Source organism: Felis catus, chromosome B1, assembly GCF_018350175.1.
Source record: "Felis catus isolate Fca126 chromosome B1, F.catus_Fca126_mat1.0, whole genome shotgun sequence".
Lineage (NCBI taxonomy): Eukaryota > Metazoa > Chordata > Mammalia > Carnivora > Felidae > Felis > Felis catus.
Genome location: NC_058371.1, coordinates 134470504 through 134495388, shown reverse-complemented (window position 1 = coordinate 134495388; position 24885 = coordinate 134470504). Strand labels below are relative to the sequence as shown.

The 24885-nt window shown below is 37.9% G+C and overlaps 1 protein-coding gene and 1 long non-coding RNA gene across 12 annotated transcripts in view; one reads left to right on the top strand and one right to left on the bottom strand.

Annotated features, from left to right (window-relative positions):
• ARHGAP24 (Rho GTPase activating protein 24) overlaps positions 1–19843 on the top strand; it is a 661374-nt gene extending 641531 nt beyond the window's left edge. For all 10 annotated transcript variants that reach the window (XM_019829276.3, XM_003985210.4, XM_019829275.3 and 7 more), the window contains 3 exons: positions 2067–2188; positions 13858–14935; positions 18996–19843. In XM_019829276.3, coding sequence (XP_019684835.1) covers positions 2067–2188; positions 13858–14935; positions 18996–19239 — 1444 coding nt within the window. In that variant the 3' untranslated portion in view covers positions 19240–19843. The remainder of the gene's footprint in view (positions 1–2066; positions 2189–13857; positions 14936–18995) is intronic.
• Positions 991–24324, bottom strand: LOC123385021. 2 transcript variants are annotated; one of them, XR_006596967.1, is made up of 4 exons: positions 22714–24324; positions 6276–6486; positions 4219–4294; positions 991–1247 (listed from the first exon to the last, which is right to left on the bottom strand). It is a non-coding gene; the product is annotated as an uncharacterized LOC123385021 (long non-coding RNA). The 2 variants fall into 2 exon arrangements; XR_006596966.1 differs by lacking the exon at positions 22714–24324 and having other exon boundaries at positions 6276–7280.
• Positions 24325–24885: the final 561 nt, after the last annotated feature.

The following is a 24885-nucleotide window of genomic DNA, read 5'->3' as shown; positions in this document are numbered from 1 at the left end:
TTGCATAAATATTATTTTCTATTCCTCTCCTACCTCAAGACTCATTGAAAAGACATTATTCAATTCTGTTAGGACAATAATTGTACCTGGTAAATCTCTCACTCATGACCATTTAACTTATGGCCTGGGTTGGTATGTGCCGTGTCTGCCCCTGTTTAATAAACCATATGATTTCATTCGTATGTGGAATGTAAGAAACAAAACAGTCGTAGGAGGAAAAAAAGAGAGAGGCAAACCCAGAAACAGACTCTTAACTATAGAGAACAAACTGATGGTTACCAGAGGGGAGGTGGGTGGGGGGAATGAGTGAAATAGGTGATGGGGATTAGGGAGGGCACTTGCTGTGATGATCACCGGGTGTGGTTATGTAAGCATGGAATCACTAAATTGTACACCTGAAACTAATTACACTGTATGTTAACAATACTGGAACTTAAATTAAACCTAAAAAAAATGAAGATATAACATTGACGCATCTTAAATCTTAAAAGAGAGATGGTGATTGGCACTATACATCACTGTAGGTATCTTAAATGGAAGCTTCCCAGTTTATTTTAAAGTAATTCAATTTTTTTAATTCAGTACACTATATTATTTACATGTACTTTTTGTGTCATGATTGTATAAATGCTTAGCAGACTGGGAACTATGTAGTTTAAGACTAATGCTGGACACTGAGGAGTTCACTGTCAACTGTAGCTGAGAAGAAATTCCAAAACCTTCTACCATAACTTTTTCTGGTGATGGTAGGAAGCAAATATGAGCTTAGGTTTCATAATTTAAAAAGGAAAGAAATGAGTTTCACTGATAACATAGATTCACTAACACATAGGGGTTCCGTCCCAAGACTTTGGACTAATTCAAGCTGTTGTGTTGGATGAGAAAGAGGAACAATCTCTTCAAGTAAAAGGGATAAAGACTCTTTCTTGAGAACCATATTACAAATCTTTAGCTCCTCAACAGGAAAACTTAACTTCTCTTGAAACATTTAAGCAGGCTTTTAATTTCAGCTATTTCAAATAAGAAATAGTAGTTTGAGGTTTTTGTCCTTCAGTTTTACTATAGCTGACACTGTATAACAGTAATGAATATGTGGAATAGGGGCCTTTCTTTAAAGTCACAGGGGAGTTGTCAAGAGCACAGACTCTAGAGTCAGACAATCTGGGTTCAAATCTCAGGTCTGCCACCTGTTACTTCTGTGTCCTTGGAGAATATTCTTAACCTTTCTGGTGCCTCATGTGTCTCATCTGTAAAATGGAGATAATCATATCATTTACCTCACAGAGTTCTCTGAGAATTTAATAAGTTAGCACAATGACTGACACATAAAATATATTATTTTAAATAATAATAAGTTCTTTTTTATCACTTCTTCTTTGTCTCATAAGTACAATTAGTAAGCCATGAAATCTAGAAATGAAGAGGGGGATGCGGAATGCAAAAAGGCCAAAAGACTATAGAAACGATCCCTCCTACTAAAATCATTCGGGAAAAAGTCTATTTCATGCCTCTTATTCTTTAACACCTAATAAATTGAAGCAATTTGTGCTTAGAATGTTTCATATCAGTGGAAGTAAGGTTTTAATTTAAACCATGTTTGATCTCATTTTTTAATAGACTATAAATTTGAAGCTCACAAATTACTTGACAAAGAGGGTTGATCTGCCTCTCTGAAATAAAGGATTATACCATATGATCTTATTTATAGTTCTCGAATTGAATACATTTATAAATTTAATGTTTATTTAAGGATTGGAAGAAAATCCATATTCCTGAATCTCAAGTCCATATTAGCATTATCTAAACACACCTGTTTCTGTGATTGACAGAGGAAACCAAGCCAAGCCAGGCCAAAGGTGATATTTGATATGATCCCTCAAGTTTGATCCTTAATCATTTGCAATATATTTTCTCCACATTTGACTGAGAGATGTTTGAGTTTCTAAATAATTTTGCCTCCATAATTGTATTTGAACATATTATAGTTAATAAATTTCCCGATAACCCATTTTCTTCCACTGACAAGTTTGATCCCATTGTTTTGTTCATGTTCTTATATCCAACAGGTTCTTGGATGAAGTGCAATCCTATTCTGGAGTTAACAAAATGAGTGTGCAGAACTTGGCCACTGTCTTTGGCCCTAATATCCTGCGCCCTAAAGTGGAAGATCCTTTGACCATCATGGAGGGTAAGGAAATGATTATCTTACACTCTCATCAAGAGAACAATCACCTAGTTTTTGATTGGTCTGAACCTATTCTCTGAGGAAACTAGGGAAATAAGTAACTCCATGGTAACTCCATTTATGGATTCAAGTTCTTCTAAGGCAAAATCTTCTCTTTGAAAGTCAGGCATTTTTTGAATTTACTAAATATAATAATTTACTAAAAGATTCCTCGATGGCCTTACAAGAATAAATGGAGTTTCCATAAATCATCCATAAAGTATTATGCAAGAGAACTGGAAATATCTAGTTCATTTTTTTAGCCCCATGCAATTTTCAGAAAATTCAAAAAGTTACTATTTTGTTAATATATTTTTATTAATTTTGGTTTTGCTTGACTGATTTCAAGAGGTAGAAAAATATGGTCCTCTGTAAGATAATGCTGCTTATTAATCTGTGGGTTGAAACATGAGGGAATTCTTGTTTTCTAGATTATAAAATGCTTCAGATTCTTTTCCACAATGAACTTCTACTTCTGTTTGTTTCCAGCAGGCCTTCCTGCTTGAGTACCTTTCTTACCTATGGCCATTAGTATACCGTTGTTTTCTAAAGTTTGGACTAATTGAACAGTTAAGAATTTAATAAGGAAGAGGGAAGAGAAAGAATGATTATTTTTAGCTTCACTCTGTTATTTTGAACAAAACATATTCTTGATACTGTTCCTTTCTTGAAAATTCTAAGATTTTCATTCTTCTGTGTCTTATGAGAAAGAAAGAAAGCTTCATTTCCTTCATCAAATATTTAGTCTGATGTCAATTTAACATCAGATTTTTGGGAGTAAGATAGTTAGTTCGTCCAGAAACCTTAATTTCTTTTGGAAGAGTTTAGCAGACAGTAGAAAATATAAAATTTGAAGCTATAGGAAGCTTAAAGATACTTTATTATTTTCTCAAAAATTTTTTTTATTATAAAATGCATATGATAAGGAAAACCATCAATAACATATATACACACACTCATACACACACACACATATACGTATATATATACACATACATACACACACATATATGTATATATATGTATATATACATGTGTATATATGTATATATACACATGTATATATGTATACATGTATATATACATGTATATACACATATACGTATATATATGTACATATATGTGTGTATATATGTACACATGTATATATACATGTATATATGTATATATACACATGTATATATACATATATATACATGTGTATATATATGTATATGTATGTATATATATATATATATATATATATATACACACACACACACACACACTTTTTTTGAGAGAGAGAGAGAGAGAGACAGAGCGTGAGAGTGAGAGCAGGTACGTGTGTGCATGGGAAGGGCATGGAGCCTGACCAGGAGATCAATCTTATCACCATGAAATCATAACCTGAGCTAAAATCAAGAATCTGATGCTTAACTGACTGAGCTAACCCAGTGCCCTGTTGGTGAATTTATATAAGACAGATACTCTAGAAATCACCACCTAGGTCAAGAAATATAACATTTTAGGCATCACAGAAGTCTCTCTCTTGTGCCCTGTTGCTCCATCTTCCTGCCCCACTTAACTTATAACTTATAACTCTATTTTACTACACAGACATTTGTATCAATCACTTCCTTGCATTTCTTGACAGTTTTATCAACCAAATAGGTTCCCTAGGCATCATATTTAATCTTTACTCTTATTTTATTTGCTATATTTTAAAGTCTCTGGCCCTAATATCCTGACTTCAGCTTCATATACAAAGGATAATAAATCAAGGCCAGTGGATTTTATCCCAGGAAGGAAAATTTGGTTAGCCATTTAAAAATCATTTTTTTTAATCTTTTTTTTTTTGGTAAATTAAAAAAAAATCATCTCTATGGATACCAAAAAAAATTTTTTTACAAAATATAATGCCATTCATGATAAAGATTGTTAGCAAATTAGAAATAAAAGGAACTTAACCTAACAAAGTTCATCTATAAAAAGTTTAGTTAGAATATTGTACTTACTGGTGAAAGACGGAATGCTTTCCCCCTAAGGTAGGACATAAGGTAAGATTGCCTCCTTCTACCACTCCTAGAAATCCTAGCCAGAGCAAAAAGTAATAGGAAGGAATAAAAAGCATACATATTAGGAAAGGAAGATGTAGAACTCTGTTTATTCACAGACAACATAATAATTTATATAGAAAATTCTAGAGAATCTACAAGTGAAGTTACTATAATAAATGAACTAATGGTCACATGATACAATGTCAATTTATAAAAATTCTTTGTATTTCTATGCACTAACATTCAACAATTGGAATTGAAATAAAAAATATTATTTTAGGACAACACAAATGTCAAAAATTAGGGATATATTTAAGAAAATATGTACAGGACACATATCCTGAAAACTACTAAACATTTATGAAAAAAGAACTATATAAATCAGGAAATATACTATGTTCATCAATTAGAATTGTCAAAATCAATAAGATATTAATGTTCTTAAAGTTAACTATAGTCTCAATATAATTCTCACCAAAAAATCCAGAAAAAAATTTATTTGTAGAAATTGACAATCTGAAGGTAAACCTTACATGGAAATAAAAATTATCTAGAATAGCAAAAACAACTTGAAAGGGAAAAAAGAGTTGAAATATGATACTTGATTTAAGACTCAATATAATACCACAAATAATCAAGATAGTGTCTTACCAATATAAAGAGAGACATAGAGATCAATAGAAAAGAGAGTCCAGAAATAGACGCACACACATCATCATTTGTTTTTGACATATGTGCCAAGTTAGTTCAGTGGGAAAGGAATAGTCATTTCAACAAATGATGCTGGAAAAATTGCATATTCATTAAATAGTCCTCTATCCTTACTTGACATCACTCAGAAAATTAACTTGAAATGTTCATAGACCTAAATGTAAGAGCTAAAAGCATAAAACTTAGAGAGGAAAACAGAAGAGAAAAAAACCTTATGACTTTGTGTTAGTCAAAGACTTACTAGGACATAAAAATCTCTAACCATAAAAATAAGTTGATAAGTTGGACTTTATCAAAATTAAAACTTTTGCTCTTCAAAAAGATATCCTTAAGAGAACAAAAACCCAGGTCACAGGAATGGGGATATATTGTGAATCAAATATTTGATTAAAGAATTTGTTTTAAAAGTATATAAATAACTCATAGAAATAATAAGACAACGAACCCAATGAAAAAAAATGGGTGAAAGATCTGAATTAGACATTTCATCAAAGATAAAGAAATAGCAAATAACACATGGAAAGATGTTCAGCATTTTTAGTCATTAGGGAAATGCAAATTTAAGCTGTAATGAACTACTATTCCACATCCTCTACAAAGTATAAAATTAAGACTGAAAATGTTAAGTTTGGCTGGTAGAAATATAAAATGTTTGGGCCATTTTGCAAGAGGTAGGTGGGTTCTTACAAACTTAATTATTTACTAACTATAAGACCCAGCAGAGCAGTGTGATAATATTTACCCACATAGAAAGAAAACATGTTCAACCAAACTTTAATGTTCATATCAACTTTATTTTGTATTTAATAGCTCCAATCTGAGAACAGACCAATTGTCGATCAATTAGTGCATAAACAATTTTGGGTACACTCATAAAATAGAATACTACCCAGCAATAAAAAGAATGAACTGTTGATGCATGCAATAATATGGATAAATGTCAAAAGTATTACACTAAGTGAGTAATGCCTAGACACAAAAGACTTCATATAGTATAATTCCATTTATATGAAATTCTAAAAAAAGAAAAACTATAGAATTAGAAAGCATATCAGTGGTTGTCATGGTTGGGAAGTGTGGGTAGGGAATTGGCTACAAATAGGCACAAGGGAATTGTCTATTTCATGATTAGATGGTATTTCCAGAACTGTCACTTATCAAAATTCATCATATATCTGTACATGTACAAAATTACACATATACAAGATTATTCGTTGCAAAAAATACAAGTTGAAACTACCTTTCATAGAACACTGCCATATATTTCTGTGTACATGTAAGTGTATCTTAATGTGCATAGTTACCTTGCAAGGAAAATTGAATTCTTATCCAATTCTCATGAAGAAGTACCTATAATGTGGTATTCAACCTTTATAAAAGTATACGAGCCAGGGGGAATTTCTGGATCATGTAGCTCAGTGGGACACCCCAAATCTGCTTGGACTCTTCAGAATGGGCTGGTGATTATAACAACTCTGACCTCATTATTTGGGCTTCATGTTTTTCATTAGCATCCTAAGGAAGAGAATGACAGGAGGAAATAAAAAGGAAAAAAGATAGAGTATATAGTGACACATACTTCATCATTACTAAGCTAGTCTATCCTAAATAGATATAAAAATTGAAAGAAAGTCCCTTTACAAGAACTATTGCCATTTATTCTTAAGACTAGATGAAAGCAAAGCCTCCCAAGATAGAAGAAAGAGATTTCTAAATTGCTCGGGTCCTGACACTCACTCTATAATTGTGGCAGGTAACTTTGGCATGGCTATTCACAGACTCATCACGGAGACCTTGGGAATATCTCTCTTTGATGAATTAAATGCCCCACATAGTTCATAGCTATAGTGAGAAGCAGAAATGCTTCAAATGTTAATATTCCAGTGATGGGAAAAACCTCCATTTTCCCAAAGTACTAGGCAAAGTCATGTATAATAGAGGCTGCTAATATTTGAAAGTGTGTCTGTCATGTGAGCAAATAGTAAAATAGGACTAAGTACACATGTCTTTACATAGTACATAGCGACATTGTTGACAGCCATTTTAACTCGATTAAAATTTTTTCGTCAGATTCACTCCTATATGCACTGAAACTGGGATGACAAAGTCAGAGGTTGCTTCAAAAGGAAAGATGGGTTTATGATACCATTAATTTTATTGAGTCATTTTTCTTCCACAACTCTGATTCAATAGATGTCTTTTATTTAGTTTCTTTCTTTTTTTTAATGTTTATTGATTTCTGAGAGAGAGACAGACGGAAACAGGATGAAAGTTGGGGAGGGGCAGAGAGAGAGGGAGACACAGAATCTGAAGCAGACTCCAGGCTCTGAGCTGTCAGCACAGAGCCTGATGCAGGGCTCAAACTCACGAGCCATGAGATCGTGACCTGAGCTGAAGTCAGACACTTAACCAACTGAGCCACCCAGGTGCCCCTATTTGGTTTCTTATTTAGAACAACCCCAAGTTTACTTGATACTACAACAGTTTAAATTCCAACAGCTGAAACATAATAGGATGAGTGCATGCTTTGGAGTAAAAAGATGAAGTATAAAACTGGTAACCTTGGTCATTTATCATCTATGTGGCCTTGAACAAACACCTTAACCTCTCAGAACCTCAATTTGAACCTCATTTGAAAAATTTTAAGTCCTATCTCATAGCCTTTTGAGAAACTTAAGAGATATAAGTGAAAAAACTCCACCAAACACAGTGTTTCTCAAACTCTAACAGACATAGGAATCACCTGGGGATATTGTTAACATGTAGGTTCTATTCAGATCTGCAGTTTTGGAGCTTCCAGGTGATGTCAGTTATATTATTCTGTCATTACTGGTGTCATCTGGGAGCTGGTTAGAAATGTAAAATTTTGGGGCGCCTGGGTGGCGCAGTCGGTTAAGCGTCCGACTTCAGCCAGGTCACGATCTCGCGGTCTGTGAGTTCGAGCCCCGCGTCGGGCTCTGGGTTGATGGCTCAGAGCCTGGAGCCTGTTTCCGATTCTGTGTCTCCCCCTCTCTCTGCCCCTCCCCCGTTCATGCTCTGTCTCTCTCTGTCCCAAAAATAAATAAACGTTAAAAAAATATTAAAAAAAAAAAAAAAAAAAGAAATGTAAAATTTTATGGCCCGCTTAATGCCTACATTTGAACAGAATCTCCAGGAAATTTTAGTGAACATTAATGTTTGAGCAACACTGGCCCAGCATCAGACCTGGCACATTGAAGATTCTTGATCTAAATATATCGTTAAGTTTTGGATGATCACAAAAGTGTGCAGGATACAGATGGATTTAACACATTCTTTAATATTCAGAATATGATTTTGAATTATACAGAGTCAAATTTTGCTGAGGCGTTGCTTTAAGCTGAAGAGTGGCCTCACTCCATATCAGGCCTCTACTCTCTGACAGCTACACAATTAGTAGCTGTTTCGGCAGAAATCCGCATTGTCAAAAGCCCTTGTCATCATTTTCCTTACCAAATCTCAATTTAGGTATTTTATATAGAAACTACATTTACTAACTACATTTACTACATTAACTAACGTAATGTAAACTACATTTACATTTATGTAGAAACTACATTTACATTTTAGTTGTTTTGCTATGTTTATTTCTCAGAGACTATTCCCAGGAGCTTTTACCAACATCATATAAACCCCAATTAACACATCAAATTAGTATAGTTCAAGCTAAGGCAAAGATGATTGAGGTTTACATTAACCTATTACCACTTTATTGTGGGCACATGAATAAGTTAATACTTAATAAGTCTTATATTATTGAGGGAGAAGGGGCTCCGAGTTAGGAAACTAGTTGAGAAGCCTGTTTAATGGTGTCAGCCAGTTGTAAGGGATGGGGAGCTCAGCTTGTAAGTCAGTGAGGAATATGTGAAAATACATTTTGAGATTTCAGATAATATGCCATAAAACCATAAAAATCCACTGATTTTTTAATAAATTGCTGCTTTTAATAATAGACCAACTTTGGGGCACCTGGGTGGCTCAGTTGGGTAAGCGTCCAACTTCAGCTCAGGTCATGATCTCTGGGTCCATGAATTTGAGCTCTGTGTTGGGCTCTGTGCCAACAGCTCAGCGCCTGAAGCCTCCTTTGGATTCTGTGTCTCCCTCTCTCTCTGCCCCTCCCCCGTTTGCACTCTGTCTCTCTGTCTCTCTCTCTCTCTCTCTCTCTCTCTCTCTCTCTCTCTCAAAATAATAAATGTTAAAAAAATTTTTAATAATAGGTCAACATTTTTGTCCTTTAGTGTCTATTTTTCTGTCTGAAACTTGTTATTCATTTCTAATTCATACTTTACAGTGCACAGTGAAAATATGAGAATCAAATGGAAATCATAGTATTTTAATATGTGTAAGAGAATTATTTTCTTTCTCAAAGGTCTTTTAATCATCTAAAATGCCCTGACTCTGGGCCCCTGGGTAGCTTAGTTGGTTAAGTGTCCAGCTCTTGCTTTCAGCTCAGGTCATGATCTCACAGTTTGTGAGTTTGAGCCCAATTAGGTCTCTGCACTGACAGTGCGGAGCCTGCTTGGGATTCTCTCTCTGACACTCCCATGCTCACTCTCTCCCTCCTCCCCACCCCCCCAAAAAAGTTAAAATGCCCTGAACTTTGTTATTTCTTCTTGAACTAGGTTTGGTAGTAACAGATTCTCTCAGTTTTTGTTTATCTAGAAATGTCTTTATTTCTCCTCCGTTTTGAGACATAGGTTTGTTGAATATAGAATTCTCGCCTGACAGTCTTTATTTCAACATTTTGAATATTTTATCTCATTTCCTTCTGACAATGAGAAATAATGAGAAATCAGCTGTTCATCTTATTAAGGGTCCCTTGTGCATGAGTTGCTTCTCTGTTGCTACTTTCAGGATTCTTTCTTTGTTTTGGGTTTAAGACAGCTTGACTATGATGAGTCTAGGTTTGGATCCTTTTGCATTTACCTAGCTTGGAATTTGCTGAGTTTTTGGATATACACATCATGGTTTTCATCAAAATGGGACATTTTCAGCAGCTCTTTCTTTAAATATTCTTTCTTCTCTGGGACTGTCCTTCTGGTACTACCATCGGGCATATGATGGTATACGTTATGGTGTCCCACAGGTCTCTGAGGCTCTGTTTATTTTTCTTCATTCTTTTTCTTTTATGCTCCTCAGATTGGGTAACCTCTACTGATTTGTTAGCAGGTGTACCAATTCTTTCTTCTGCCTGCTCAAATCTGCTGTTAATTCCCTCTACTGATTTTTTTTTTCATTTCACTTATTATAAATTCCAACTCCAGGATATCTATTTTGTTCATTTTTGTAGTTTCTCTTTATTGATACACTCTATTTGGTGAGACATTATTTTCACTTTCATCTGGTTTCTTTAGGTATGGTTTCCTTTAATTTTTAAAATGCATTTAAAAAAATAAAATAAAATAAAATAAAATACATTGAAAATAACTGAATTAAAGTCTTTGTCTAGTGAGTGCCATGTCTAGGCTTCCTCAGAGTTTGTTTTTTCCTGTATATGGGCCATAATGTCTTTATTGTTTGCATGTCTCATAATTTTTATTGAAAACTGAACATTTTTAAAAGAAATTTTTTAATGTTTATTTATTTTTGAAACAGAGCGTGATCAGGGGAGGGGCAGAGAGAGAGGGAGACAGAATCCAAAGCAGGCTCCAGGCTCTGAGCTGTCAGCGCAGAGCCCCATGTGGAGCTCGAACTCATGAACTGTGAGATCATGACCTGAGCTGAAATCGGACGCTTAACCTATTGAGCCACCTAGATGCCCCAAAAACTGAACATTTTTAATAATATAATAATGAGAACATTGGATATCAGATTCTCCCCCTCCTAGGGTTTGTTGTTGTTTGTTTAGTGATTTTTCTGGACTAATTCTATAAAGTCTATATTCTTTGCCATTTGTGGCCACTGAAGTCTCTGCTTGGTTTGCTTAGTTGTCAACTAATTATTGGCAAAGATTTCCTTAAATTTCATAGGCCAATAAGTTTCCCATCTTTTACCAAAAGGCTCTGTATGCATGTTGGGGCAAACCTTCGACATTCAGCCAGGTAGTTTACAACTCTGCAGTAGCCTTCAGTTTCTCCTCATGCAGATCCTCAAGATAAGCCAGAGGTGAGAGACTAGGGACTCCTAATTTCTGTGTGAACATGCACATAGCTGTAGACATACACATAACCTTAAACATTCATGTAGTCTTCCAGATTCCCAGGAATAGATCCAAGCTTTACATCCTGTGGAAATCTCATTCCTCAGATTTTCCTTTTAAGCTTTGTGTCTTTTTAAGACAGCCTACTGTCTGTCCCAACTGTTATCCACTGCTTCGGGCAGCCATGATAGTATTAAACAAAAGTGCCTCATTATTTTTGACAAATGCTCCTGAGAAGAATGCTCTTCATACTGGTCAAATTACTAGTCAGATCAAACAAAGATGTGCATTGTGAGTGGGGTCTTCAAGGGAACCACCAAGTATGTCAAACAATGACAATATCTGGTAATGGAGCTTTGGAATTCCAACCCTGTTCTGCTCATGGCAGGGTCTACCAAGCTGCTGGTTCTCACTGTGATTTTAGGCTATTAGTTTTCAAGGCTGTTGCAAATCTAGGGAGAAAAGGATGGGAAGAAAGGTAAAACACCACAGAGGTTGCTGTTCTTACCAAGAGTCAACTAGTTTTCTTGAATAAACACTCTCCAGACTGCACCAAGTCTTTAATTTACAGATTCCTAAAAATGTTGATTCATAACACAGGTGTCAGTTGCTTTTATGGAGACGAGGATTTTTGGAGATCTTCATTTTACCATTCTGGCTGATGTCACTTAAAATGCCTTAAAGCTTTTGAATAGTGACAAAAGTCGTATAGAACTTCAGTATCTTTGGGAATGCAAGCTGGTGCAGCCACTCTGGAAAGCAGTATGGAGGTTCCTCAAAAAAACTAAAAATAGAACTACCCTACCACCCAGGAATTGCACTACTAGGCACTTATCCAAGGGATACAGGTGTGCTGTTTTGAAGGGACACATGCACCCCCATGTTTATAGCAGCACTATCAACAATAGCCAAAGTATGGAAGAGCCCAAATGTCCATCGATGGATGAATGAATAAAGAAAATGTGGTGTGTGTGTGTGTGTGTGTGTGTGTATACATACATACAATGGAGTATTACTCAGCAATCAAAAAGAATGAAATCTTGCCATTTGCAACTATGTGGATGGAACTGGAGGGTATTATGCTAAACAAAATTAGTCAGTCAGAGAAAGACAAAAATCATGACTTCATTCATTCATTTTAAGAGAAAAAAACAGATGAACATAAGGGAAGGGAAACAAAAATAATATAAAAACAGGGAGGGGGACAAAACAGAAGAGACTCAACAAACTGAGGGTTACTGGAGGGGTTGTGGGAGGTGGGATGTGCTAAATGGGTAAGGGGCACTAAGAAGTCTACTCCTGAAATCATTGTTGCACTATATGCTAACTAATTTGGATGTAAATTTAAAAAAATAAAAAATAAAATTAAAAAAACTTATTACAAAGTTAAAAAAAAACAGAATTTATCAGATTAAACACCCAAAAAACAAATAATCCATCTAAGAAATCCATTTAAGAAACTCCTAAAGATAGAGAACACTTTTCCAAAGAAGACATCCAGATGGCTGATTTGAAAAGATGCTCAACACCACTCCTCATTAGGGAAATACAAATCAAAACCACAATGAGATACCACCTCACACCTGTCAAAATGGCTAAAATTAACAGCACAAGAAAAAACAGGTATTGGCGAGGATGTGGAGAAAGGGGAACCCTCTTACACTGTGAAGGAATGCAAACTGATGCTGCAGTCACTCTGGAGAACAGTATGGAGGTTCCTCAAGACGCTAAAAATAGAACTACCGTACCATCCAGCAATTGCACTATTGGTATTTACCTAAAGGATACAATAATACACACACATATATAATGGAATAATAGTCGGCCATCAATAAGAATGAAATTTTGCCATTTGCAATTATGTGGATGAAGCTAGACTGTATTATGCTAAGCAAAATAAGTCAGTCAGAGAAAGACAAATAACATGATTTCACTTACACATAAAATTTAAGAAACAAAACAGATGAACTTGAGGGGGGAAGAGAGAGAGAGAAACAAAGCATAAGAAACTCTTAAAGACAGAGAACAAATTGAGAGTTGATGGAAGGAGGTGGGTAGGAGATGGGCTAGATGCATAGGTATTAAGAAGGCACTTGTTATGTTGAGCACTGGATGTTGCATGTAAGTGATGAATCATTGAATTCTGTTCCTGAAACCAATATTGCATATAGCATGTGAACTTAATAGAATTTAAATAAAAATTTGAAAAGAAAAAAAAAAGAACTTCAGTATCTTGCTACATGAGAAAGACAGACCATGTATCCACCAGAGATCATATAGGGTCCCACTTAGAAATGCTACTAAAATGTCTTGATGGTTTCAGGCAGTTGTCAGATGAGACATCACGCTGACCTCCTCCTAAGGAAGATTTCTCATAATTAAATCTCAAACTTGCAAGAAATTGTGCATAATGATTAAAAGCCTGTTCTTTGGTACCAGCTAACTCTGGTTTCAAGCCCTGAATCTGCTCCTTAATAGCTTTGTGACCTTGGTCAAGTTACTTAACATTTACAGTACAGTGATAATAACTACATTCATTGATTTGTTTTAAAATCTGACTAAACTAATGAAAGTAAAGTGCTAGGTACAGTTCATTGCACATACTACTACTAAAAATGTTGAATGTTCAGCACTACTACTAAAAATGTTGAATGTTCATCTGAATGTGGTTCTTTAAGAGTCACTTTCAAATTGGAAAATAAACTGCTGTGTTTTCTATGCAATTCCAGGCACGGTGGTGGTCCAGCAGTTGATGTCAATGATGATTAGCAAACATGATCGCCTCTTCCCCAAAGATGCAGAACTGCAAAGCAAACCCCAAGATGGCACGAGCAATAACAACAATGAAATTCAGAAGAAAGCCACCATGGGCCAGCTACAGAATAAGGAGAACAATAATACCAAGGACAGTCCTGGTAGGCGGTGCTCTTGGGACAAGTCCGAGTCTCCCCAGAGAAGTGGTGTGGATAATGGATCCCCCACAGCTCTACCAGGTAGTAAAACCAACAGCCCAAGGAACAGCGTTCACAAGCTGGACGTCTCTAGAAGCCCCCCTCTTATGGTCAAAAAGAATCCTGCCTTCAATAAGGGCAGTGGGATAGTCACCAATGGGTCCTTCAGCAGCAGTAATGCCGAAGGCCTGGAGAAAACCCAAACCACTCCCAATGGGAGCTTACAGGCCAGAAGGACCTCTTCACTGAAGGGGTCTGGTACCAAAATGGGCACCCACAGTGTACAGAATGGAACGGTGAGAATGGGCATTTTGAACCCCGACATGCTTGGGAACCCCGTGAACGGTCGCAGCATGAGCTGGCTGCCCAATGGCTACGTGACCCTGAGGGACAACAAGCAGAAAGAACAAGCAGGGGAGTCAGGCCAGCACAACAGACTCTCCACCTATGATAACGTCCATCAGCAGTTCTCCATGATGAACCTTGATGACAAGCAGAGTGTCGACAGCGCCACCTGGTCCACTTCCTCCTGTGAAATCTCCCTCCCGGAGAATTCCAACTCCTGTCGCTCTTCCACCACCACCTGCCCAGAGCAAGACTTTTACGGGAGTAATTTTGAGGACCCTGTTTTGGATGGGCCCCCACAGGATGACCTCTCCCACCCTGGGGACTATGAAAACAAAAGTGACCGGAGGAGTGTGGGAGGTCGAAGCAGTCGTGCCACCAGCAGCAGCGACAACAGTGAGACGTTTGTGGGCAACAACACCAGCAACCACAGTGCCCTGCACAGTTTAGTGTCCAGCCTGAAACAGGAGATGACCAAACAGAAGATAGAGTATGAGTCCAGGATAAAGAGGTGAGGAAAATCTGGAGCTCCTAACTGCCAGAGAGGGCCCGACAGCCCCCTACTGCAGGACAGGTTCACACAGGGGGTTAAACATGCTGGCTCCAGAGTCACAGACCTGAGTTCAAGTCCAGGCTTCACCATTTGTCAGCTGTGGGATTTGGGGACAGTTTGCTTCATTTCTTTGCGCTTTAGGTTCGTACTGTGAAAAACGTAAATATGAGTAGGTTTTACCTCAAAAGCATGTAAGAAATCATTGAGCCTTGTCCCTGGCACAGAATAGGTGCTCGATGGTGCTATCTTCTGCTAGTAAACGTGTGGGTTTGTGTTAAGGGCTGGAAAGAGAGGGGCGAGGATAAATGGAAAGTAAGGAGCCTGTTTTCACTGATGGAAAGAGGATGAAATGAGGGTGAAGAAAAAGGATCAAAATAAACAGACCTTTCTTTTTCATTCTTTTCATAGTTGAATGCTGAGAGAGTGTCTGTGCTCTTCCAGGCTCCACTCTAGGCCCTGAAGATTCAGCAGTGAATAAAATAGGCAAAAACTCAGCCCTCGTGGAACCTGCTTCCATTCTACTACAGAGACAGATCAAGTAGTAGAATAGATCAGATGCTAAGGAGAAGACTAATGCAGGGTAGAGGGTAAGAAGCATTGGTGAGGTGCAAGGTCATGTGCAGGGCCTTACAGGAAGTCACAGAGGACGCTGTGCAGACATTTGGGGGAAGAGCAAGTGGAAATGCCATGAGATGGGACGGGCAGGGACTCAGAGAAGGCCTTGGAGATCATTTTAAGTCTGGCTTTTTTTTTTTAAGTTTATTTCTGAGAGACACAGAGAGCAAGGGAGAGGCAGACACAGAGAGAGAATCCCAAACAGACTCTGCACTGTCAGCCCAGAGCCCAATCCAGGGCTCAAACTCACAAACCCTGAGATCATGACCCGAGCCGAAGTCAGACGCTTAACTAACTGAGCCACCCAGGTGCCCCTTAAGTCTGGCTTTTATTCTGAGATTAGAATCCATGGTGATTTTTGAGAAAAACAATGACATGATGTGCATTCATATGGACAAGGGAAATTATGGCCCGAAACAAGGAGCAAAAACTACAATTTATAAGGAAGCACTTACGGTAAAACCTAATTTATATCAGTTTACATCTACTAATAAGATGATCAAGGTAGACGTTTACCTAGCATCTTCTCTAGGGAAGCAATCTAGGCAGGATCAGGGGCGTTTGTCAGATGTTTCCGTGGACTTGAAAGGCGGGGAATACAGACAATGGAGCCCAGGGCTCACAAACAGAACCCTGTGCCAGAAACCAGAATGTCACCACCCCGTGTTTTTACTAGGGTTACGGACATTACAGACTTGATGGTTTTTATGTTCTCCTTTCAGCATAATGTAGGAGATTTAATTCTCAAGTAGGAGAAGACCCAAGGCTCAGTTCAGCATGCAGTTGCCCATCTGTGGTCTCCACCCCAGATTCAGGCTGTGTGACTTGGTGGCCCTCCTCCTGTGTGGGTGTCCTAGGGTCCTCATGGCAGTGAACACCATTCTTTGTCCAGCTTCAATTACTGCTATGCCTCCAAACCCCACATGGCTTCTTCATTACACAGAAAGTCAACTTTAATGTATTTTAATATTTGTTGAATCCATTTGTCAATTTTCAGGCCAAAAGAAATATGTTTTCAAGAGCTTTGGTAAAGTAAATATAAACTAAAGCACTACTTATCCATGAAGTTGAAAAATTACTTTCTTAGAAAGTAGTTTTTGTAAACCTTGGTAAGCAGAAACTTGGTTTGAATTTTTCTTTATAATGCCAAGTGGCAGGAGGTTTACATAAGAAGAAAGACTCTCATTTGTGAATGTAGTTTTTGGAACCACTGGCAACCAGAATTCTGAATTTCTGCCAATGCATGATGATAACTTAGCACTTAGCACTGGGAAGCAAGAGATATCACTTCAAACTTGTATTAGCAGAGGAAAAAAAATCATTCTGAATGGCTGCCGATGTACACATTCATTTATGAGAACGTTGGTGACGTATTTATGTTCTGTGATGTATAGTGCATTTCAGAGACTTTGATAAAATGATAAAACTTTCCCATAGAATGCCATCTCAATTTCACTATAGCATTCCTACCTGTCTGACAGCCAGAAGGAGAGGGCCACAGAAAAATGGGGCCGAGGAGCTGCCCCATACCCAAGCCACAGAAATAGAAGAGGTTAACTGTTCTAGGGGCACCTGGGTGGCTCAGTTGGTTAAGCATCTGTCTCTTGATTTTGGCTCAGATCATGATCTCACAGTGAGTTGGAGCCCCATGTTGGGTTTTGCACTGACAATGCAGATCCTGCTTGAGATTCTGTCCCTCTGCCCCTTGCTTGCTCCCTTTCTCTCTCTCTCTCTCTCTCTCTCTCTCTGTGTGTGTCTCAAAAATAAATAAGTAAACATTGAAAAAAAAAGAGGTTAACTATTCTATTTAATTTCTGATCATTCCTGTTCAGAGTCATATTTGTCTCTTTCAATTTCTTTTAAATTACACCCCACCAATATTGAAGTGAAATAGAATTCATAGATAGATGATAGATAGATGGATACTATTTAACTTTGTTTAGTTATCAATCACTGATACATGCTCTTTAGCTTTTAAACACATGACTTTGATGTTCTTTCCCCACACATTAGTTTCTCACTTTGTTGTACTGTGGTTGGAGAAATTCATTTGTATGATATCAATTATTTGGCCTGGTAAAAACTATTCTTGGGGTTCCTGGTGGCTCAGTCGGTTGGGCATTCAACTTCGGCTCAGGTCATGATCTCACAGTTTGTGGGTCCGAGCCCCATGTTAGACTATGCACTGACGGCTCAGAGCCTGCTTCAGATTCTGTGTCTCCCTCTCTCTGCCCCTCCCCTGCTTGCATGCTCTCTCTTTCTCTCTTTCTCAAAAATAAAACATTAAAGAATTTAAAAAAAACTATTCTTTTATTATTGGTTTGGGATTCTACCCATGCCTAATAGATCAGGTGTGTTAATCAAGTTGTTCAAATCTTTTACATTTCTTCTAATTTCTATCAGACAGATCTATAATATCTGAGAAAAAAATCTCCTAATGTTATTGTAGACTTATCAATTTCTCCTTATAAATTTGTTATATTTTATATTGAATAATTTGAGGCTAGACTACTAGGTGAATATAGGTGAATAAAGTTCAGAATTTTTTATATCTCCCTGATGAATCAGTCTTTTTATCATTAATAGTCATCTTCAATTATAATAATGATTTTGCTAAAAATCAATTTTTCTGGTATTCATATTGTTATACCACTTTTATTTTGATTAGTTACTTCCTGACATAAGAGACTTAAGCTATCTCTTGATGATATTTTCACTATCATTATTTTTCCTTTGATAGAAAGCAAATATGATGTCCTTTTTCCCCCCAGCTTCATCACTTCCCCCCTTTCTTCTAGTAAAGCCAACATTACATGAAATGACTCCAGAAAGCCTTGTGGTTCAGGCTGCCTTCTGCATCTGCCATTCTGTGCAGATATCAGTCTCTGGCTTCTCTGTGCTGACATTCATTCATTTGCAATCAAATGACGACTAAGTGCTTCCAAGAGAGGTCTTGGGGTCTTCTTGCTAAAATGATAGTAAATTGGGTCACCTGGGTGGCTCAGTTGGTTAAGAGTCTGACTTAGGCTCAAGTTATGATCTCACGACTCATGAATTCAAGCTCCACATCAGGCTCTGTGCTGACAGCTGGAGCCTGGAGCCTGCTTTGGATTCTGTGTCTCCCTCTCTCTCTGCCCCTCCCCCAACACTTCTCTTTCTCAAAAAAAAAAATTAATTTTTTTTTAAATGATAGTAAATCATCCTAGCAGAATGAATGAATGAATGAATGAATGAAGGAAACTAACAGCTTTTATATCATTGGACCTAGCCTCACTGATTTGAAAGGGCACATTACAATTTCCTAAGCATTGCAGAGACAGAGTTCAGATAATATTTGTATCCCTGTCACATTTCAAGTGAATAAAATTGCTTTATCTTGTATTCCCTCACCCATCCTATCTAGCTTAGAACAGCGAAACTTGACTTTGGAAACAGAAATGATGAGCCTCCATGATGAACTGGATCAAGAAAGGAAAAAGTTCACAATGATAGAAATCAAAATGCGAAATGCAGAGCGAGCAAAAGAAGATGCAGAGAAAAGAAACGACATGCTTCAGAAAGAAATGGAGCAGTTTTTTTCCACTTTTGGGGAGCTGACAGTGGAACCCAGGAGAACCGAGAGAGGAAACACGATATGGATCCAGTGAGCCCACTTTTTCCCGCTGTCTCCAATGGATCTGGGAAGGGCTCTGCGGTTCTGGTGGGAACATTCTACGGGATCAGGTGGCTGGTTCCTTGCTGTACAGTGCTCTAACTGGTGAAGGAATATCATTTACAGACATTACCCATCCATATCTGCAATGTGTACCAAAGTTCTATCATGCCCCATAATGCTACTGTCAAGTGTTACAACTGGATTTGTGTATAGAGAGTAGTTTTTAAAAAGTAAACTAAAAATGAGAAGCATATCTCAAGAATTATTTTATTGCAAGTCTTGTATTTAAAATGTTAAATCAATATGTCGTTGCAATTTAGCTTGCTTTCAAGCTTCACCCCTTGCACTTAACATAAGCTATTTTTGGCATTGTGTTCTCATCAGCTTATTTTATAGATCAATATTTTTATTTCCCCTCTTGCTGAGGAAATGAAGATGAGCAGATATATAAATATATATAAATATATATCAGATGAGTTATTAAAATCAAAAGAATACTTTGTGGCTGTGCTGTTTGTGCCAATAGACCTCGCCATGACCAAAAAGAGAAATGTAATGGTTTTATAAAATACAATAGAATCACCAGAAACCTTTGATTTGCTCTTGAAATTCTTCCCTCGATACTGCTCAGTTTTCTTTCGAGGTTTCCTGACACAGAAAATTTTGGATTTTGTAAAATAGTCCCCTTCTCAAGGCCTATTGTCTACCTGGCCAGTTCCACAGATGCATGTCTCCTGTGCAGACTGCATTTTTAGGGGGGGAGATGGTACAAGCACTTAATGAGTCATGTCATGAATTACTCTGACTTTCTGGACTGAGTCTCTGTAACTGCTAGATGGTTTCCAAAAAAGCTCTTTCCACTGTTTGGAGATGGGGAAACAATGCTTGCTGCACTGTGCCACAGGAACACTTCTTGTCCACTCAGACTTTTCCTTCATCCTCCAGAAAGCACTTTGCAATGCAGTCAGTGTGATGGTGTGACCGTGACCCCTCAGTTAAGAGTATGTGCCGTATAGTGACACTTTTCTCTAGCTCAGGCCCACTGTTCTGTTGTCACCTGGGATTCTGTCCACAGGACTGCTGGCAGAGGCAGTGCCACAAGAGCTGGGTATGGAGTGGATAGACCCGAAGGAGAAAGAGACACATTTGGAAGAAGCAAACTATTTTGTTTCTAATTTTTACAATATTGTTCTTCCCTCTTGAAAACATATTTGTTCACAAGAATCTTAAGACGTGGATGCTTAAAGGTCCAGTTCAGACAAATTTATGAACATCAGTAATGGTGACCTTCTAGAGAAGCCCAGCGCTCTCTGGACCTAGAGTTTGGGGAGAACAACTCTTCACATTCCAATAAGGCAATGATTTTGAGAAGTCAGGCAAATAAATATCTCTCACACTAGAACAAAAAGTCACAAAAGGCATCATTGCAAATAAAGACTGCTTGAGTTTATAGGATTGAGTTGTTAGAAGGTTCTATGTCTGTATGTACTTATTTATTTTCAAATGGGGAGTAATCTTTACACCGTCTATCCTTGTCACCATCCACCTTCCACCAACACACTTATGTGAGCCCTCGGTTTTAACCTCTCTCTGTATAATGATACCTTCTTTACCTTTAGTTTCCTGTTCTCCTTCCAATTCTTTATTTTACCAGATATTTCCACCTGTATGTTCTGTAAGAAAGTCAAATTCGCAATGTACAATGTTGATCTCAGTCTCTCTATACACATTTCATCTCTTCCCGGTCCCTGTCCTAGTGAATGAAAACCTTGGACTCATCCAGTGAGTCAAAAGATGCAATGGTAAAAATCAAAAGATCATGTAGTCAAATCGCCTGCATTCAAGTTTTCTATAATTTGCTAGCTGATACTGAGACTTCTAGGTGTTACTTTTTTCCATATAGACTGGGAATAATAAAGATACTCCTCTCATGGACTTATGTGGTTTCAAAGATGTAGATTGTTAAAGCTAAGCACAGCACCTTGTGGACAGAAAGGATGCCATGAATGTTAATTCTTATTGTTCTCTCTCCTTCACCCTTAAATTCACTCACCAAGTACTATCTATTCCACTCATCCTTACCTTTTAAATCTACTCTCTTTGACCAGCTCCTCCTCATCTCTGGTGAAAGCATCTCCCCTTTTGCAGGCTGTCCCCTCTAGGCCACCCATCTGACTCTGTCATAGCTTTGCTACTATCATGTAAAGACTCTCACTTGCCCACAGGATACGCCCTTCACATGGTGCATAAAGTTGTGACCTGAAGTTTTATTTTCCTTTCCTCCCACATCCCCAACCCCTGCCATGCCATTTCATGCCTCTGGAACTTTCTACCATGTTTTACCACATCCATCTGGACTACCTTCCTTCTACCTGGCACAATCTTTATTCTTTTTTTTTCTTTTTTTAGAGAGAGCCAAATCAAATGTCAGATCCCCTTCTAGGATCTCAACGCCAAATTATCTGACACTCCCACTTTGTGTATCTCTCTTTCAGTATTGTCCATGTCTGATTATTATCTTCACCAAATAAGAAACGTTTTAGGAAGCAGCATGCTGGAATGGAAATAGCAGGAAATGGAGAGCCAAACAGACCCAGATATGCATCTCAACATTCCTTAGGCAAGATGCACAGCAATGACAAATTACTGAACCTTTCTGAGCCTCAGTTTTTTCATCTGTAAAGTGGAGATAACTTCTACAAAGTAGGGATGTTGTAGTACTTAAAAGTGATATGTAATGTGACTGTCTGAGTGCCTGCCACTTAGTTCTATTAATAGCTCTATTAATAAATGGAGCCTCCTAACCTAAGAGAGTAGAATTTTATCTTCTTGTTCTTAAATCCCTCTGTCTCTACCCTTTATGCCATAGAGTACCAGCATAGAGAATTTTCTGGCCTTTGGTCTATGAGGGGTGCTGTTATTAATTTTAATTATTGATCTCAGTGGTGATGACCTTCAATCAATGGATACTATGAGTAGCTTGTCCATCTGAGTTTCCATTAGCTCTTCTATTCGGCTAAATGCCTAGAAAGTATTAAATGCAAATTGACATAAAAATGAATTGGAAATAAGTAGGTAGTATAAAGAATTCATTTGCTACATCCTGTATAGACTTCTTTAAAACTGTTTAGGTAACTATAATGATTCTTCAGTTATGAGCTCAGGAGAAAGGATTTGCTTCCAAGTGTTGAGTCTACAATGTTGGCTTCACTAGCCAAACCATATGGCTGGGTGTCCTTCAGAGAACATTTAAAATAGAATTGTGTGTGATAGTAGGCCAACTGAAGTGTATACTTTTTTATGTAGCTTCTATGTGTAATTTTACGATGAAATGACTAAAAACTTCAAGGGAAACTTAATAAGGTCACTCCTATTTATTTTTGTTTCTTAAAAAGCTGTGCCTTCCTTTAAAAAATGAGGTCATTTCCAGGTAAGATACTTTAAATCATTGATATAATTATCTCACCTTGGAAACTGAGGATAATTTAAAGATGGTGCTGCTGGCCACAGACCTCAGTGTTTCTCACATTGGAGAGCTGCATCCTGCTTGGAGTCGCATCACAGAAAATGATACCTATGAGCTTTTGGAAGCAGAGACCTGGATTCAAATCTCAGTTCTGCCACTTCGTAGCTATCAGAATGTAAGAAAAGTTACATGATGTTCACTAGCCTCGATTTGTTTTTCTGTAAAGTAGGATAATACCAGTGCCTCTTCCTCATTTTTTTGTTTTTTTGAGAAATGAAAAATGAAGTGACTCGCAGTATATTACAACAGTATATGTTGTAAATGCTCAACAAATGGCAGCTGTCAGCCCTCAGATTACTTCATTGAAAGGGTGTTCCAACTTCTAGAATATAGAGTTCTGGACTCAAGAATATGGCCAGCATGCTCGCCAGCAGAGGGTATAATGATGTCCTTGTCCCAGGGACCCTAATTCTATCTTTGCCCAGATAAACTGCCAGAGATTTGATGGCAAGGAAGAGGCAAGCCAAGTCTTCCTTTCTACTTGAGATAGTACAATTACATCCATGATCTGAGAATACTGTCTAAAGAACTACCTGTAACTGTCCTGCATCAACTCTGTGTGGACGCTGAAGAAAACTTCAGTATCAAAAGTACTGGGCAAAATATAATGGAAATATAAGAATATGACCAGTAAACGTGTCTAGACTCACATCAGCAGCGCTATTAGTGAATATTTATTGAACATGTCTACATGCTACACCAGCATTAGACTAGGTGCCTGGGACACCTATTTATAAATAATTACCACAGAAGGTGATGTACTTATGTACATCAGGTCATAAAATGAGGCTGGGAAAGGCGCTGTAGAGCCATGACTATGATGTAATTCTTAAAGGGTAAGTAGGAAGTTATCAGACAGGATAGCAGTTTGGCCAGGGGCTTCCCCAGTCCACAGAAAAATATGTGCAGAAGTGCCTTCAGTGAAGACCTTAGGGAGCCTTTCCAGTGATTTAAAATGACCTACCAAGTGTTCCCCATCAGAGTGGCATTGTGCATAACAATTCACCCACACACCGCCAGGAGATCTGAAAACGCTTAGGACCCATGTGGCTTCCACTCTTTTATTCAAATGAAACGGCCAGACCTGGACACATTTTGCCTTGTTTGAACTCACAAACCACCGAAAGAGTGCTGGAATTGTGGCTCCCAATGGCCTGTTTCGTTATTCTCTTTATGGTCTTCTTAATTGCACAAGTGGGGAATGAGTTGACTGCCCGGCTTGAGGGCTCCTTGCTGCAAAGTGACATGAAAAACTAACAGCTCCCCAAGCAGCTGAAATCTACAGAACCTACTGTAGATCTTTGAGTAGAAAGTTTAGCAGGAGAAAAGTGTGTTTTTTAATGAGCCATTTGTGGCTCAGGTCCTGGCCTGAATGACACTCTATTTATGGACTATGTGTAGCTGCTACTTTTCTGGCCCCTGTAGGGCTAAGCCCAGGTAAGACCAGCCCATATTGGGAGAGTTACCTTTCTTAAGTGGAAAGTACAGATTTGTTCGAATAAGGAGTTAAATTGGCCCCCAGCATACTACCAGTTTTTGTAAAAGCACCATGCCCATCCCATCCCTCTCCTCCCCACACACCCATTCCCTGCCTCCTTGGGATTCATTAGAAGCGATTACTGTCGCACTGAAGCAAGCCCTAGGGTTGTGCTAAGTTGCTCTCATCCTTGACCACCTATTGCCGAAATTGTCCAAACCCCATGTCATTTGCCTTTGATATTATGCTTAGCCTCATATTGTTCAGTATATCCCCTCATTTGCTTCAAACTCTGATTCCTTCCCTACTCCTCAAACTTTTCCATTATACATTCTAGAATCTTAAAACTGCCAACATCCTCTCCTAAATCTCCTTATCTGAAACATGGTTACCTCCTGAAGACACCACTTCTTGCAACCCTCCCAAGGATGGCTGTTTTCCCTTTCCACAACCTGCATGTCATCAACCTGAAGGAGAGCTAGGTCTTGCTTTGCTCTCTGATGCTACTTCCACACCTAATATCCTCCCACCTCCCTAATAACCTCTGTGGAGTACATGTCACATGCCCGAATGTTTTAGCACCTATTCAACTGTTTCTGGTTGTTATTTTCCCCCGAAGCCACTACTCATATGCC